The sequence below is a fragment of the Sodiomyces alcalophilus genome, assembly GCF_042370955.1.
Source record: "Sodiomyces alcalophilus JCM 7366 unplaced genomic scaffold ACRALscaffold_6, whole genome shotgun sequence".
NCBI lineage: Eukaryota > Fungi > Ascomycota > Sordariomycetes > Glomerellales > Plectosphaerellaceae > Sodiomyces > Sodiomyces alcalophilus.
Window position 1 is genome coordinate 888,940 of NW_027263537.1, and position 16,837 is coordinate 905,776.

The following is a 16,837-nucleotide window of genomic DNA, read 5'->3' on the forward strand; positions in this document are numbered from 1 at the left end:
ACACGCGATAGACTTAGAACGGCTGGATAGCCACTTACCGCAGCCCGAAGTTAACTGTCCATGGCCTTGATCGTGATCGCCTCCCGAGTTCTATATATCCTGGAACAACCTTGAAAGTTGCAAGGACAGCACGGAGTCGGTCACCTTAACTACTAATCATATGGCGCCTATGCTTCATCGCCAAGGACAAGGCTGATGAGCAGCGGAAAACGTTAATCTATAGAATTCTTGAAGCTGAGGAGGCTCTTATATGATATATCCTTCGGCTGGGGATGGAATTGGGGGGTGCGACGTATATATTCGTACGAAGTACAGGTGTAGATTGTGCTTAGTAAGAATACTCCTAATACAACTCCTTGTAGATTGTCCCGAAAAGACGCTAGGCTCTACGGGGGTACCAGCTAACGGGCGCACCGGCCACAATATTCGCACTCCTCCGAGCAAAAGGTAAAGTCGCCCTCGAATTCCACCCAGTCTTCGTCCGAGTCTGTTGCTTCACCCTCATGCTCATGATCAACCCCACTCGCTAGGTTTCCCGTCCCCGACAACCAACTCTTCCACCTGCGCGCCACCTGGACCGAGAACGCCGCGGGCACCTCAGGCAACTGCTCCAGGATTTTCAGTATGGGCTGGTCCGCTTCCCGGAGGATCTCCATCTTGCCGTCCTTCCGACCCCGCGCCACGCCGACGATGCGATGGAGTAGGCTCGCGAACCGCGACAGCGTGTCGGCATTGGTCGACTCCCAGATCTCGACGTCCTTGCGGATGTCCTTGACTTCGATATCATTAAAACGACCAAACTGATGCCGGGCGAGGATGAAGTTTGGGATCTGTGCGAGCCACCAGCGGGGAAGCTCCGTTGCCATGACAATGTCAGGGTCACTCTTCACGGAACGTGTCTTGAGATCGAACACGGCCTCTTGAGGGATGACGCGGCCGCCGGGGTTGATTTGTAGTGGAAGTGAGCCAGCACCGCGTTTGGGAGCGACGGGAGCGACGCCAGTCGTGGCGAGTTTGGCAGTGACGGTTTCCAGCGACGTCGTACTGTTCTCGCCTTGCTTCTCCGGGATGCTCCCGGCCTTGTCAGGGAGGTAGCCGTCCCCCTTGAAGCGGACCAGGCAGCCGAGACCAGCAAACTGGTAGCCCAGGATTCGCTGGTGCGAGGCGGAGCCACGGACATCGGCGTCCCATGTTGTGTAGGTTTCGGGGAAGCGGTGCCCGTATCCACGAATGTCCGGGATCGTCTCGTGAGGCGAGTTCTCACGGCGGATGAGGTGGACTGTCGAGCCGATGACCTCCACCAGCATGCGAAACTGAAGCCCCTCACCTTTGACGAAACGAAGGAGATGTCCCAGGGTGCTTGCACAGGCGACCACGTCGATGGGTCCCAGCCTGGTCTCTTTGACGGGGTTGAGCTGCATTATGGCCTCGACGGCGGGCTCCCAGGGATGATCTGGGTACCGTGAGGCGTTCTTGTCGCGGTAATACGTGCCGGAGTCCTGGCTCAACTGGATGGCCTCGGGCAGTGGCGCCCATCTTGCAGGGGCACCTGGACCAGGTTCGTTAGCACTGCTGTCCCCCCGGATCTACCATCATGTATTACGGGTGAGAGGTCCGCATGGTCATACCTGGCACGAGGATTGATGGGTTTGAGGTGTCTAGCCAGTTGTAAGATGCGACCTCCGTGCATTTGGTGATGCGAGCATCGTCCGTTTGCCGGTCCGCGTCGACCGAGATGTCGGCGATGGAAATGGACTTGAATTCCGGTCCAAGCGGAGGGGCCGGAGACGGAGTCCATTCTTCTTTGACACGTCTCTGGCTCATCCACCTGTTCGTACCCCGGAAAGAGCCACCTCGAGGCTGCCAACGGGATGCCATTCTCCAATTTCAGATTTGGTCAGTTGCCTGAGCGTTCGGTTGAGGATGTGAGAAAATTGACAGGAGCATTCCTTTTTATATGCTTGAAAGCGACCAGATCACCACCGGGTGCCTACCGCCTGGCCTTGCCTCGTAAGGTGCGTTTGCATTTTTATTTTTCCGAATTACTACCCTGTCACATGTACTAGGCATACAACGCCTTACGCCCGCCTAGGACGAGGTTGAATACGTCGCAAGTACAAGCCAGATTAGGTTGACCCTTGGAATTATAATTTGAGGGAAATGCGGGAGGCTCACCACTTCTGTGTAACCAACCTAGTGGCCTGACAATCTTCCATGACCTGTCTCTGAGCCTGGGTCAGTTATTGGGCCAACAGCTTGCCATCTTTTTCATTCGGTTCCTTTCATTCAGAGAAGCCTTTCAACTTTCCGTTTGTATGCCTGGGAAGCTGACCTAGAAGCCATTCTACCTATATTAATTTGGTTCCCCTCCTCCCGCACACGCTCTCCTCATGTTGGCGATCGTCAACTTTGCACGGCAGGCTTCGTACCACACCTGCTTTATGACGCGACTCCTCTGAAATACACGTCTCTATTTGCCTCACTTGGCTCTCTACTTCAACGTTCCCCCGACAGACAATCTCACCTCCAAGCGGTCCTATCAGCCTGCTATTTGTCGGACCATACACCAAGACTGACCATGAGAGCCCCTCTTCCCGACGCGGCCCGTGCCAGCCGCCTGGCTCGCGTCTTCAGAGACTTCCTGAAGGGACGTTCAATCAATACAACCAAGGATGCTCAGTTGCTCTTGGAAGCCATCAGAGCTGAGCCCTCGCCTAGCTCATGCCTTGAGAGCATCGTCGTCAGTGACTCGGCACTGCAGGCGGTCAAGTCGAGCGTCCGGACTGACACTTCTGCCCAGTACATCATCTCCCACGTCATGCCGTTCCTCGCCTACTTCGCGACGCCCGAAGTCAAGTCGATTCAGGGCGGCCAGATGCTGCGCCAGTTTTTGCTGGCCATCATCCAGCCGCCCACTGCCTGGAATGCCATGGTGGAACTTTATACGGATCAAACAATCAACGGTGACCATGAGGAGACCTTCGCCTGGCTGTGCCTCGAGATAGTCCGGTTTGCGGGACCAGAGCTCGGCGACATCGTGGCTGGGCTCAGCACTGCCCTGTCCAAACGTCCCCTCCTGGAGAGCACCAGCGCCAGGGCTCGCGAGCTTGGCTACAACATTGACAAGGTCCTCAAGATGAGGCACACTTTGGATACTGCATCGGATCCCATGGAGGATTCGCCAGGGGGGCGGCATGATAATGATTTCGCTGATTTTCGGCAAATTGCCATCCTTCCCACCAGGGACGAACTCTCGTCTACCTCTCCCCCCTTCCTCCGGCGAGCGGCCCAAGTCGCACAGGAAAACCCCGCCAGCAGGTCTCGCGTACACTTGGACAACCAGTTCCGATTGCTCCGTGAGGATATGAATGGAGAACTCCGCGAGGATTTGAAGCAGGCAATGGGCCAGAAGAAGAGGAAGAACGGTAAAATAATCCAGGCCTTTGGTGGCCTCGGTCCCCATGGGGTATATTTTGGCGATGATAACCGAAGCCGCTCCTCCGCTCTTCTCGTGACTTTCCGCACCGGGCTTGAGTCCTTGCGTCACCTGTCCGAGGCGCAGTGCCGGGAGTTTCTCCAGAAGAATAAAAATGTGGTACGCCACCAAGCCTTCGGAGCTCTCTGTCGAAACAATGAGGTTGTTGGATTCGCTTTCATCGTTCGCGATATCGACTTGCTCATTCGGACACCGCCCGTTGTCGGACTGCAGTTCACGAGCAGCGAGCAGCTCACGAGGGCTGCTATGGCCCTTGGGACATGCAGCGATCTAAAGTTCGTGCTTGTCGACACGCCTATTTTCGCTTATAGGCCCATTCTACAGCGGCTTCAGGACTTGTCGGAGCTTCCTTTGGAACGGGAGCTCTTACGTCTTCCAGACGACAATGCCGCCAACCGCCTTCAGGCCTTCGAGCCGAGTCCCACCATGTCGAGTATCATCTCCGCTTGGAACAGCATGGATGCAGAGAGGGGCCGTTTTCGAATCGGGGCCCGAAACTACGAATTTGATCGTTCCCAGTTGGCGTCGATCCTGAATATCCTCCGCTCTGGTCTTTCTCTCATTCAAGGCCCCCCAGGTATGATATTGAACAAACTCAGCCACCTCTGTCTCTCGACATGCCAGAAATCTAACTCCTTCACTCTAACCCAGGAACGGGGAAATCTTTCATTGGCGCCATCGCCGCTAAATTACTCCTCCGGGACCCTTCCACGCGGCTGCTCGTTCTCAGCTATACGAACCACGCGACTGACCAGTTCATTCGGGACCTCCTAGATAAAGGGGTCCCCGCGGATGATATGACGCGGCTGGGCGCGAAGTTTTCGGACGCATCAGCTCCCATCTCGTTCGAGAACCAGCTTCGACGAACTTCGTTTGGGCATCGTCAAATGGGCGGACAGGCTCGTGTCCGTCTGTCTTCCCTCCGAAAAGATATGGACGACCTGCACGATCGGATTGATGATGCCTTCCGCAAACTCGTCCATCTTGGCGCTACGGCAACTGATATTCTCGACTTCCTCGAGTTCTCGGACCAGTGGCAAATGTTTTACAGCGCTTTCCAGGTTCCTGAGGCCGAGGACGGGTTCACCATTGCCAGACAAGGAGGCAAGGAGCTGACCTCTGCTCATCTCTACGAACAGTGGAGGAAAGGGCAAACTCCCAGTAAGCTCCTGCAGCTCATTCCGACGTGCTTCCAACCTGTGTGGCACATCCCACCCAAGGAGAGACGTGTATATATCGACACTTGGACCAAAGCCCTTCGAGAAGAACAGGCTGCACTTTTCAGCCGCCTCCTCGCCGAATTCAACGCCATGCAGACAGAGGCCGATGCCATCTTGGGCGAGGGGAGGCGCTTGTTCATCCAGTCAAAGCGCGTCATAGCCTGCACGACCACGGGCGCTGCCATGTACTCCTCGCTTCTCAAGGCAGCCAAGCCCAATGTCGTCCTGGTCGAGGAGGCAGGCGAGATTCTTGAGGCTCACGTACTCTCCGCGCTGCATTCAGAAACGAAGCAGGTCGTTCTCATCGGCGACCACAAGCAGCTCCGCCCTAAAATAAGCAACTATTCCCTCAGTGTTGAGTATGGCGAGGGCTACGATCTCAACATGTCGCTCTTCGAGCGGCTCATCCGCCAGGGCCATCCATATACCACCCTTCACAGGCAGCGACGGATGGTGCCAGAAATTTCTCAGCTCATTCGAGAGATGACTTATCCCGAGCTCATAGACGACGAAACGACTTTAGATCGACCGTTGATACGTGGCCTCCAGGGCAGGGTGGTGTTCGTCAACCACGATAAACCTGAAATCGACGCCACCACGCTGCGTGATCGCCGCGATACGAGCGTCAAGGCAAGCAAGCAGAACGAGTTTGAGGCACGCCTTGTGCTCAAGCTCGTCAGGTACCTTGGTCAGCAGGGGTATAGGACGGAGGATATCGTTGTTCTCACGCCCTACTTTGGGCAGCTGAGCATGCTCAGGGACGCCTTGAGCCTAGAGAATGATCCGGTGTTGAACGATTTGGACTCAGCTGAGCTTATTCGGGCGGGATTGAGCACCTACGCAGCTGGGCAAGTCGACAAAGGGAAGATCAAGCTCTCCACAATTGGTATGTCTTTTCTCCTACGAGTCCCCTCTGAATGCCATCATGATCATCTTGGCCGCAATTGTTTCTTTCCTTTTGCAAAGAAGAAAGAAAGAGAAATGAAAAAGAAAAGAAAAGGCTTTCTCAAACTAAGCTCCTCAAACATAACATTTACTGACATGAACTTGCCAGACAATTACCAGGGTGAAGAGAGTGACATTGTGATTGCCTCGTTGACCCGGAGCAACAACAGAGGCGACATTGGATTTATGAAAGAACCGGAAAGACTCAACGTGCTCGTCTCGCGAGCGCGGAATTGTCTCATCATGATCGGCAATATGGACACCTTCATGTCCTCTAACCAGGGCAAGCACGTATGGGTCCCTTTTTTCAAGCTTCTCAAGGAGAAAGGCTACCTACAAGATGGCATCCCCATTCACTGCGACAGACATCCTGACACAAAGGCTATCCTGTCGACCCCAGAGGACTTCGAGCTCCACTGCCCTGACGGTGGCTGCGCCGAGCCATGCGGAACGATGCTCAGCTGCGGTATACACGTCTGCCAGCGTCGTTGCCATCGCATTGCGGACCACAGCAAGGTTGCCTGTGACCAGCTTATTGAAATGACGTGCGATAAGCAGCACCGTTTCAAGATGCCGTGCAAGGACCAGAACCGAGGATGTAAACAGTGCCGCAAGGAACTCGAGGACGCGCAGAGGCGTCTCGCGAGGGATCGTGAGCTTGAAGAGACAAGTCTCCGTCGTCAAATGGAGTATCACAGGGAGCTTCGGATAATCGACGACGAGATTGCGCGCGAACGCAGACTGATCAAAGAGCAACACGAATCTGAAGAGCAACAACGCATCTTACAGCAGCACCACGCTGACCTTGCGGAGCTGAAAAAAGCCCGGGACGTTCGAGAAGCAATGGCGAACGCCCAGAAGGCTGCAGAGCTCTGCGATACGAAGAAGCGACCCTCCCACGACTCGAAAGAGGAATCAGGGAAGCTCGCCGGCTCCGACATCATTCAGGGAAGTGCCAGAGACGAATGGGAACAGATGAAGAAGCTCCAGGGCGAGGAAAGTGACTCGCTGGACGCGCTAATGGACATGATTGGCATGGAGGCGGTAAAGCAGGAGTTTCTCTCAATAAAGAATAGAGTGGATACGGCGTTGAGACAAAGCATCTCACTCCGCTCGGAGAGACTGGGCTGTAGTCTCCTCGGAAACCCAGGGACAGGTAAGTCCAGGTCGCTTTGGGCTTCGGATTTTTCACTTTACCAACGAAAGAACCCTGTAGGCAAGACGACAGTTGCGAGACTCTATGCCAAGTTTCTCACCTCCATGGGCCTCCTACCGGGCAGCTCCTTCACGGAAACAACGGGTTCGAAGCTTGCTAGCATGGGAGTGACTGGTTGTCAGCAAATGCTTGACGAGGTCCTAGACGGCGGAGGCGGCGTGATTTTCATCGACGAGGCCTATCAGTTGTCGTCCGGGAATAGCCCCGGAGGTCGAGCGGTCCTTGACTTCCTCCTCGCCGAGGTCGAAAACCTCACGGGCAAGATCGTCTTTGTTCTGGCGGGTTACACGAAACAGATGGAATCCTTTTTTGCTCATAATCCGGGACTGCCCAGTCGGTTCCCCATCGAGATGAAATTCGCAGACTACACCGATGGTGAGCTGTTGCAGATCCTCGAACGCCAGGTCAACAGGCGTTTCGGGGGTCGCATGAAGGCCGAGGATGGCCTCCGAGGCCTCTATTGTCGCATTGTCTGCCGGAGACTGGGACGCGGCCGCGGGAAGGATGGCTTCGGAAATGCCAGGGCCGTGGAGAACGCGTTCTCCAGGATCTGTGCTCGGCAAGCCAACCGTCTGAGGCGGCAGCGGTACGAAGGAAAACAGCCAGACGATCTCCTGCTCACTAAGGAGGACCTGATTGGACCAGAGCCATCGAACGCGCTGCTCATGTCAGAATCCTGGACAAAGTTACAGGCACTTATCGGGCTCGACTCGGTGAAAGATGGCGTGAAGGTTCTGCTGGACACCATGCAGACCAATTACCACAGGGAGCTCGAAGAGCAGCCCATCGTCGAGTATACCCTAAACCGCGTCTTTCTGGGCAACCCGGGGACGGGCAAAACAACGGTGGCCAAGCTCTATGGCCAGATTCTGGTCGATCTCGGTATGTTGTCGAACGGCGAGGTGATCATCAAAAGCCCAGCCGACTTTGTAGGTAGCGTCCTGGGGCAGTCGGAACAGCAGACGAAAGGCATCCTCGCGGCCACTGCAGGCAAGGTCCTGGTCATCGACGAGGCCTACGGCTTATACGGTGGCGTGGGGTCCCAGAGCGGCGTCGGCGTGTCTGATCCGTATAAGACGGCAGTTGTCGACACCATTGTCTCGGAGGTCCAGAGCACGCCGGGCGATGACCGCTGCGTCCTCCTGCTTGGATACAGGGCTCAGATGGAAGAAATGTTCCAGAACGTGAACCCTGGTCTCACCAGGCGGTTCCCACTGTCGTCCGCCTTTGTCTTTGAAGACTTTGATGACCAAGCGCTGCGACAGATTCTGGATCTGAAGCTGAAGCAGCAAGGGTTCCAGGCCACTGGCCAGGCCAAGAAGGTCGTGCTGGAAATGCTCGACCGGGCGCGGAACCGTCCCCATTTTGGCAATGCAGGCGAGATCGATATCTTGCTCAACGAGGCCAAGAGCCGTCACCAGAAGCGCGAGTCGGCACGCCAGACGACCCGTAAGAACACGCTGGAGGCCGTCGACTTTGACGAGAACTTTGACCGTGCTGAACGGTCCGATACAAACGTCTCCAAGCTCTTTGTGGGCACAGTTGGATGCGAAAAGATCATCGCCACGCTGGAGGGATACCAGCAAGTCGTGCGTACAATGAGAGAACTGGACATGGATCCGAAAGAGCATGTCCCCTTCAACTTTCTGTTCAGAGGGCCCCCGGGGACGGGCAAGACGAGTACGGCGCGGAGGATGGGAAAGGTGTTCTACGATATGGGGTTTCTTGCCAGTGCTGAGGTGATCGACTGCTCTGCCACCGACCTGATCGGGCAGTACGTTGGGCAGACAGGTCCCAAGGTGCAGCAACTCCTGGACAAGGCGCTCGGGCGGGTCTTGCTCATCGACGAGGCGTACCGGCTGTGCGAAGGACATTTTGCAAAGGAGGCCCTCGATGAAATTGTCGATGCGGTGACCAAAGAAAAGTACTACAAGAAGCTGATTATCATTCTTGCGGGTTACGAGGAACACATCAACCTGCTCCTGAACGTCAACCCGGGCATGACAAGCCGGTTCCCCGAGACAATCGACTTTCACAGCCTGAGCCCCCAGGCCTGCTTTGACCTTCTAGCCACGCTCCTGCAAAGGAAGAAGAAAGTGCTCGGCGAGAAGAATAAGTCATTGGATCTATCGTGTATCGAGCAAGCTTCCTCCGGGTTCAGAGAGCAGGTCATGGCGCTATTTACTTCTCTCTCGTCGGAACCCAACTGGGCCAGTGCCCGGGATGTTGAGACTCTTGTCAGAAGCGTGTTCACGGTGGGGATCCGGTCCAAAGCCCCGGATTCCACGGGCATTACCATCACCGAGGACACAATTCTTGGTGAGATGAAAAAGATGTTGGCGGAGAGAGAAAATCGTGGCAGGCAGGCTTGGTCAATTGATCGTCCGAAGGAGACCTCCCATTTGGTGAAACCCGCCAGTCCAAGGCGGGTGAATCCAACTCCTTTGGTGACTACCAATACTACCACCGTCACTCGGCATCAGTATGGAGTCGCGCAAGATGAAGTCGCACAGGACGACGAAGCCTCTTCCACGGAATCACTCCCCCCCACACCATCAACGCCGAGATCGACCAGGCTGGGCGTCCGTGATCACGGCGTGAGTGACGAGGTGTGGGAGCAGCTCCAGCTGGATGCGGAGGCGGAGGAACAACAGGAACGCAATTATCAGGCAATGCTGGAGAAGAAGAAGAAGGCGAGGGAGGACGACGAAGAGAGGCGGCGGATCGTGAGGCAGCTGATCGAAGAGGAAGATCGGAGGAAGCGCGAGGCGGAGGCAAAAAGGAAGCTGGAGGTGATGGGTCTGTGTCCCATGGGATATTGCTGGATCAAGCAAAGCAACGGGTATCGCTGTGCTGGCGGGTCGCACTTTATTTCTGGACAGGAGTTGGCGGACTTGTAGAAGTGAGATCAGGACTTACATGAGTGATATCTCTCTCTCTATTTGTGTCGTTTCAGATCATCCTACTGGAGGAAATACGAAAAAGGTCTGAATGTTCTGATAAAGCACGAAGGACTCAACCTGTGTCTTCACCTTGTTGTTCAGGGGCGTAAACTGGGTGAAATAGGGGCTCGGTGAACATCTCGGTGTGGTCAACACTTCGGTGGCCGTCGGTAACGGCCAATTTCACCCGCTGAATTTTTAGCGCCATTTTTTATTTTTTATTTTTTATTTGTATTTTTATTTTTATTTTTATTTTTATTTTCTATTCCCAAAAAAAGAAAAAGGGGACGTCAAAACCCCTCATTCGCAACTTGCAAACGTTCAATCGCCAACTTGAAAGATACAAATGTGCCCTTCGGAAAGAGCGAGGCAGACACAACCAGAGCGCGACTCAATAGCGAACTCGGTAACAGTGATCATCACCACGTCACCCACCCCCAGCGCGCCGTCAACCGATCTGCTCTCAGCCGTGACCGCCTCCTTCTCCCAACATTGCCCCTCCCTGCTCACCTGCCCGGTGATTGTCATCTTTGACACCTTCGACCGCGTGAGCCACATACCCCGTCTGAAGAAGGGACAAGTCACCCCCGAAGGGGTGCAGGCGTACGAGTCGTACAGGGGGAACGTGCAAGACCTCATCCTCCGCACATGGGCCCTGAACGGGCGCCGCCGACACTCTGACATTCACAGGCCAAACAGCGACGAAGACGGCGACGACAAGGGAGATGGAGAATGGGCGTGGACAACTCGCCACGTCGACGCCGAGTTTGGCTCCCCCGGTGAGCGGGAGGAGGGGAAGAATGCGGTACGGGTGACGATTCGACGGGCCACGGGCCGGGGGGACGTGACCTTCATCGAACCGCACGCGAGGCTCGGTTTCGCGCTGGCAGTGCGCTCTGCGCTGCGCGAAACCCGGACGCCGTACGTGTGGGTGCATCAGCACGACTGGACGCTCGAGGAGGCGATCCCACTCGCGGCCATGGTGGGGGTCATGAAGCGTTGCAATCTTCCTCTCGCGGACGAGGACCGAGGCGAAGATCAGGATGGAGAAGACGGCCAAGTGACGATTAGGGAGGATGAGGATGGCCGTGAACCGCCGCCCGTGCGGTACATCTCGCTCGTATCTGCCAGGATGCTGCGATATGCGGACTCGGGGCAGGTGCAAATGTTCCCTGCTCTTCGCGCCCTGACCGCTTCGCTACGGCGGGAGTTCCGCGTGGACGATGGTGTTGAGGCTGGTGAGGACCGCGATGGCGAGGTAGCGGTGAGAGTGACGGGAGGGTTGCCCTTAACACCGCTCTTCTTCTGGCATGATAAGCCTCACCTTGCGGACCGGAGGCACTACCTAGCACGGGTCTTCTCGAGCCGGTTGGCGGTTGGGAGAGGCATGTTCATTGAGGACTCGGTCGGGCATCGGGCGAGGGACCAGATGAAGGAAGGGCGGTGGGCGCGGTGGGGTTCTTGGCTGTATTATCCCTCTGACGGGGAAAAGGTTTGCGTGAGGCACTTACATGGGCGGCGTTGGAAGGGGGAGGAACGGATGAAGATCGATATTGGGCGGTGGAAGAGCGAAGGGAGGATGGCGATGAGAATGCGGGGGAAGCAAGAGAGGATTCGGATGGAGAAAGATGTCGACTCTGGGTGGGTAAGCCCTTGACCATCGTCTACTGATGGATCCAGTAGAAGGTTTCGGGTCGAGCGAATTATATCTATACAACCATCCCCAGAGCTGGAGGAATGCATTTGATATTGGGTACTTATATCGGGAAACCAGGGTAATCCCGCCATGGCGAACAAGAGGTCGGCGATGCTGGTCAAGATAAGTTCAGATATATATGTCTTGTCGAACACGCTTTGATACCAAGAGAACCTGGACGCCTCGCTATACACTCGCCCTGCAGTGAATCCGAACCGCGAGACATGTTATGCTCAATATATAGAACGAAAACAAGCACCGTATATTGTGCTCACAAGCGTCAACTGCACGGAACTAACCCCGATTAGTTGGCTTGATGGTTTTCGTAATGCGGCGCCGAGTAGGTCGAACCGGGAGTCCAACGAGTGGGAAACATCTGGGCCGTCCAGAAGGAGGGGTTCTCGTAGTCGTCCGAAGCAAGAAAACCTAAATGGCAAAAGCCTATCAGAGAATGTCCGGGATTCATTCTTTCCTCGCACACGTACCATTTTCCAGCAGGTTGGCCATGGAGCTCGACGTCTCAATGTAGAGTGCCGTTTGGTCTGGCGTCAGAGGCAAGTTCCGGTTCCGGCCGGTCTCCGATCCGAGCACCTGGTCCTGGCCCTTGTAGTAATGCCAATGGCAGAGCACGACGAGGGCACCCCGTTGGACTTCTTCCACGAACTGGACCAGGTGGTACCGCATAGGAGCCTTTGGTGTTGGTGAGGTGCTCTGCGCGTACAGCTGAGAAACGTAAGCATTTGCCAACTACCAGAGTAGAGAGTCAATGGGGTTGACGGGGTTGACGGGGTTGAGCCTACATGGGATTGCCGGCGTCGGTCATCCTGGCACGTCTGGGAGATGAGATTGAGCAGGATGAAAATGCTAATGTAAACGGTAAAAAAGCAGGTCCTGTTGGCCGAATGGACGAGCTTCTCAAGCTCTTTCAGCACGGCGGCGCGGAGGGGCTTGAGAATTTCGAGGGGGTAAAGAAAATCGAACTGCGCAATGACCATGCGCGGGGTTGGGACGCTGTTGGGACGAGGGTAGGATGGATCGGTCTCGGGCTTCATGTCGAGGGTCTCTGGACCATACAGCCAAGACGAGCCGAGGGTGAGCTCTGGACAATGAAAAATTAGTCACGTTCGCCCATTTCTTGGCCAATGATGAAATATGCAAGTGAGGAGGTCGATTGAACCTACGAGTAGAAAACCATAGACGGAATACGGTGTCGAGAAGATCCCTTTGATCGGGTGGAAGGTCCTGTTGTGACGTCAATATCTCTTGGTGAAGGCGACTGACTTATACGCCAGAGGCAGGTTCTGGAGTGCTGTGAGTGGTCAAAGTGTATATGGCACATACAGGAGACTGGTAATGCAGTATAGCGGCCTGATAATTCTTGGCCATCAGAGGATCCGAGGCGCCATCGCTACCAGCGGCACAGTACGTCCGAAAGGCATTGAAGGCGCATCTGGCGACGTAAGCCCGGAAGTACCTGACTGTCCGACGAATGTCGACCAGAGCATACGGGGCGACGGGCTTGACTTTCTTTATGGACCCGTCAAGCCACTCCCGATCAAGCCTGTCGCCATGGCTAGGAATAAACTTGCGCACTTCCAGTTCGAAGGGTTCGGGGCATATAGGTTGCATAACTTGAATGATTCGGGTGGTGGGAGCGTCCCAATCCTTCAGGTCGGCGATGCGGCCGTTTTCCCAGCGACGGGTGAGACCAAGAGAGCCAGCGGGGCGATGTAGGATGACGTCGGTCACCTTGTACCTCATGCAGAAGATTGGGCGGATTGTTTTGCGAGAGGCGCGGTCGACTCGAGTGCAGGTGAGGCAGTCGCCCCGAGGATTTTCTGGATTGGCAACACACTGTCTTTCTGTCAGGATATCGTCGGAGAGTAAGGTAACTGAAGGAAGGGTGCGTAGAAAGAGCAAGCAGAAAGAAAAAGGGAAAAAAAAGGAGGGGAGACCACTGAACGAACCCGAACGCGTTGGATGCGACAACGCATGCATGCCTTCATACGGCGAGTCTCGGCCGTCTCCTGACGCTCTTTGTCGGAGAAGCAGCCTCTGGTGATACGCTGGCGAGTTTGGTCGACGAGATCTGACGGCGGTAGTCCGGACGACGAAGTCTCGGTTAGAACAGGATGCCGCTCAAGGCCGGGACCGAGATGGATCGAGCCCATGTCTACCCAGGGCTCGTCCTCCGTCGGCGTTGCATTCGGCGCCGTGCGGTTAATGTCGGCAGAAGGCTCCGACGAAGCTGACACATCGACCGGCTTCTGGCTGGCATGTTGGCCCGCAGGCATTGACACGGTGAAATGGGTCGGCTGATGGGCGGCCTGTACGACCTCTGACTGCGTCGAAGGTGCAGAGAGAGTTCCATGCGAGGCGGTGCGGGATGCATGCTGCGAGAGCAACTGGGCCTGTGACCCGGCAACATGAGTCTCGTCCCCAACAGCATCGACGCCATCGTGTTGGCGTAGCGTCATGTTTTGCAGATCAGTATAAGGGCCAACGTATTGGTGACGAGAAGTGCATCCGCCGTCGGGAGCGAAGGTAGGGACAGGAGAGAAGAGGTAGGAGGAAGGAGGCGGGTAGATCTCGGGGGGAGAAGGGAGATGGCAAGTGGATAACGGGCCTTGTTGTTCATTTGACCAGACTTGCAACGACGGGGAGAAGCAAGGCTCGGAGATGTCCAAGGTAAGACCAGGAAGCGGTGTGGTCGAAGTCCAGGCCGACGTTTCACCGTTGTGATGGTGGCCCGGATTAAGGCTGACGGCGGGATATGAGTAACTCGAGTCAGTGGCATTAGGAGGGGATGGCAAAGGTGGTGCATGGAGATCGACGACTGGCGGAGAGACAGAGACAGGAGTCTGGGTCGACGAGAGACGGTTGGCTGGCAGTGCAGAATGATCCAGTGGCGTGACTGCTACCGGGATCGGCATTGAGTCGTTGACAGGAATTGACCACTGGCCGGAGAGAGCCGAGGCGGCGGTCGGCTGAGAATCGTACGGGGAGTGATAGAATGAGTGGTACGCAGGCCGATGGTCACTGCCACGGCTGATAAGCGATGCCGGGCGTTTGGGTTTAGGTCTCGTGCCGGAAGTTTCTCCTGAAGTGGATGTACCAGATCCATGACGATGGAGCCCTGGGGCCGAATACGGCAAGGATACCAAGGCCTGAGGTCCGTACTCATGAAAGCCAGAATGGTGGTACTGGTAGTCGGAATGGTGCTCGTGATGATACTGGATACCGGGGAAGGGTTGGGTGGTGTGTTGCGCGTATAGGCTGTGGTGGTGCTGGGAGTGTTGGGTGTTCGGGGCAGGGACGATGGGCGAAAGGGACGTGGTGACGGTGGTGGCGGTGGTGGCGTGACCTGCTCCTTCTCCCCCCTCTCTCCTCTCTCCCCTTGGGCTCCCATTTTCCCCTCCTCCGCCGATAGTTCCTGCCATCAGTGTCAGATTCCTTCCCATTCCTGGTCGGAGGTTCAGCACTACAGTACCTTTCATGATTACGGTTGTACCTGCCCGGGTATCGACTGCTGTATTTGCTGCAGCATTTGCAACCGCACCGTCTCCTCCACCAGGTCTTCCCGTAGTGCCTGCCTCTTCCTTCCTTGTATTCCCCAGGTACATTTGGCTGAAGAAGTCAGGTGCACCCGGCTGAGATGGAATCACATGGTCGGTCAAGGGGCCTCCATCTCTGGTGTGGAGACTCGAAACGGAGTCGGGGATGTTGGTGGAGAGTGGACGATTCTGGTCCCATAGGACCGGAGACCGGTGAGCAGCCAGGGTACCGTGCTGCTGTTCCAACTGCGCCTGTGCCTCCTGCGGCCGCGATTGCAAATTCGGATACCTTGGGTGCTGCGACTGCCATTTCATATCGACCATGCTCGTGAAAGGTTTCTGACCTGGACATTGACCGTTAGGAGGTGGAGGGGCCGTTATCGATGCACCAGAGGAAGGTGCGACGACATCACCCTGTTGAAATCTCTCTGGTTCGAATGGCGAGGTCTGCGACGACGGCGGTGCCGTCTCCGTTTGTGCGAGTGTTGATGTTGACGGTACCCAGTCATGCCACGAACTTTGTAGCGCATTGTCAAGTCTTCCGCTTCCATCGTCTTGATGATAATCAATCTTGGTTGCTTGTTCTGGACGGCATGAGCCATTTCCTAGCGTCCAAGGCGTTCCTGAAGAGGAATGGCGTTTGGGGTCCGGCCTTGGTCCGTCACCGGGACGTGCCGATCCTGATCCCCCCGAAAAACTTGGCCCAACCGTCTCCAACGTTGGTCCTGTCTCTCGTTGTGGCTCCTCCTCCTGCCTGTGGAAGGAATGGTTTCCATCAATCAGCGAATACCGCTGTCTCCGCGTGGTCTCGTGAGATAGTCCGTTTGTCGACCTCCTCCGTTTTGCTCCTGCCGTGTTTCCGTCGGCGTCGACTTTCTCCTGCATACTCACCAACCGACTGACCGAGCCCCGTCCCTTCCACTGGACATCCTCTGTTGATCCATGAACACTCGAAATACCGAGTGCTGGTACTTGTGTCGCAGCTGAGCCGTCCTTGTTAGACTCGTGCATTTCCCTCTGCCGAAATGGGCCATGCGTTGACGCGTCTTGCCTAATGTGGTGCGTGCGTGGTTTGGCTGGGGCTCGATCTTCGGTGCGTGCTGTTGACCAGTCATCCTGCCGTGAGTACCATTCCGCCGCCCCACCTACCGTGCCTCCGCTGCAACCTCCTGGCTCACCGGTTGAAATTTGTGGGGCAGGGTCTTCTTCCAAGGAGAAGGCAGCAAATTCCCGACCTGCGCTACTGCTTCCACCTGCCAGCCATCGCGGCTGCCCACTTTGCTTCCCCGCCTCGTCTCGCTCCTTGGCCGTCTTCTCAAGCCATGCTGCTGCTGCTGCTGCTGTCGCGACCGGTGCCGTTACTGCGGTTCGTTTGCGTCTCCGACTCTGTGTTGGAAAGTTCGTCAACCATGAACCTAATATCATGAGGAAACAAAATCGTCGACAGGGTTTTCCCCCGACCCACGCCCATGAATGATGAATCGGGCACGGCCGTCGAGTGCCAGGACGCTTCGTGGACGGATGCCTTACTCACCGTTCTCGAGGACGATCCGAATCCCATGGTTGCTGTCGCATTTTTCATTGCTGTGGCCGCTGTGGCCATGGCCACAACTTCAGATGAATCCATCAAGCCCATGAACGCAAGGCGATCGCCGCTGCCACCTAACAGCGTCCTCCCAGCTGCAGTCGAGGAGGTCGCAATTTCCATAGGTGTGTGGTACAGGTCCTCGGCTGGATCTCACTCACGACGAAGTATCATCAGAGTAGT

General features: G+C 55.8%; 5 protein-coding genes across 5 annotated transcripts; 3 read left to right on the top strand and 2 right to left on the bottom strand.

Annotated features, from left to right (window-relative positions):
* Positions 1 to 308: 308 nt before the first annotated feature.
* On the bottom strand, positions 309 to 1,860 carry ACRALDRAFT_1063103 (uncharacterized protein). Its single transcript, XM_071016728.1, has one exon. The coding sequence runs from the start codon at positions 1,419 to 1,421 to the stop codon at positions 402 to 404; it is 1,020 nt and encodes a 339-aa protein (XP_070873206.1). The 5' UTR covers positions 1,422 to 1,860; the 3' UTR covers positions 309 to 401.
* Positions 1,861 to 2,578: 718 nt separating this feature from the next.
* ACRALDRAFT_1049679 (uncharacterized protein) lies at positions 2,579 to 9,777 on the top strand (the record flags this gene model as incomplete). The annotated part of the gene is made up of 7 exons (XM_071015609.1): positions 2,579 to 3,292; positions 3,572 to 4,073; positions 4,277 to 4,657; positions 4,751 to 5,602; positions 5,771 to 6,177; positions 6,385 to 6,821; positions 6,942 to 9,777. The coding sequence occupies 7 exons, from the start codon at positions 2,579 to 2,581 to the stop codon at positions 9,775 to 9,777; spliced, it is 6,129 nt and encodes a 2,042-aa protein (XP_070873207.1).
* Positions 9,778 to 10,210: 433 nt separating this feature from the next.
* Positions 10,211 to 11,350, top strand: ACRALDRAFT_2082023 (uncharacterized protein; the record flags this gene model as incomplete). The annotated part of the gene is made up of 3 exons (XM_071022415.1): positions 10,211 to 10,817; positions 10,881 to 11,045; positions 11,091 to 11,350. Coding segments are annotated over 3 exons (1,032 nt in total), but the record flags the coding sequence as incomplete, so codon positions are not given.
* Positions 11,351 to 11,819: 469 nt separating this feature from the next.
* On the bottom strand, positions 11,820 to 14,448 carry ACRALDRAFT_2043238 (uncharacterized protein; the record flags this gene model as incomplete). The annotated part of the gene is made up of 6 exons (XM_071021335.1): positions 11,820 to 11,941; positions 12,001 to 12,238; positions 12,316 to 12,614; positions 12,697 to 12,757; positions 12,857 to 13,369; positions 13,483 to 14,448. The coding sequence occupies 6 exons, from the start codon at positions 14,446 to 14,448 to the stop codon at positions 11,820 to 11,822; spliced, it is 2,199 nt and encodes a 732-aa protein (XP_070873209.1).
* Positions 14,449 to 16,312: 1,864 nt separating this feature from the next.
* Positions 16,313 to 16,837, top strand: ACRALDRAFT_1063105 (uncharacterized protein). The gene is made up of 2 exons (XM_071016729.1): positions 16,313 to 16,455; positions 16,604 to 16,837. The coding sequence occupies exons 1-2, from the start codon at positions 16,392 to 16,394 to the stop codon at positions 16,705 to 16,707; spliced, it is 168 nt and encodes a 55-aa protein (XP_070873210.1). The 5' UTR covers positions 16,313 to 16,391; the 3' UTR covers positions 16,708 to 16,837.

What these genes read in the sequence shown, in the direction of transcription:
- ACRALDRAFT_1063103 (XM_071016728.1), bottom strand. Translation starts at nt 1,421, where the DNA reads ATGCAGCTCAACCCCGTCAAAGAGACCAGGCTGGGACCCATCGACGTG.
- ACRALDRAFT_1063105 (XM_071016729.1), top strand. Translation starts at nt 16,392, where the DNA reads ATGCTGCTGCTGCTGCTGCTGTCGCGACCGGTGCCGTTACTGCGGTTC. An exon ending in GTTCGTTTGCGTCTCCGACT is followed by an intron (nt 16,456 to 16,603) that starts CTGTGTTGGAAA and finishes TGCCTTACTCAC; the next exon opens with CGTTCTCGAGGACGATCCGA.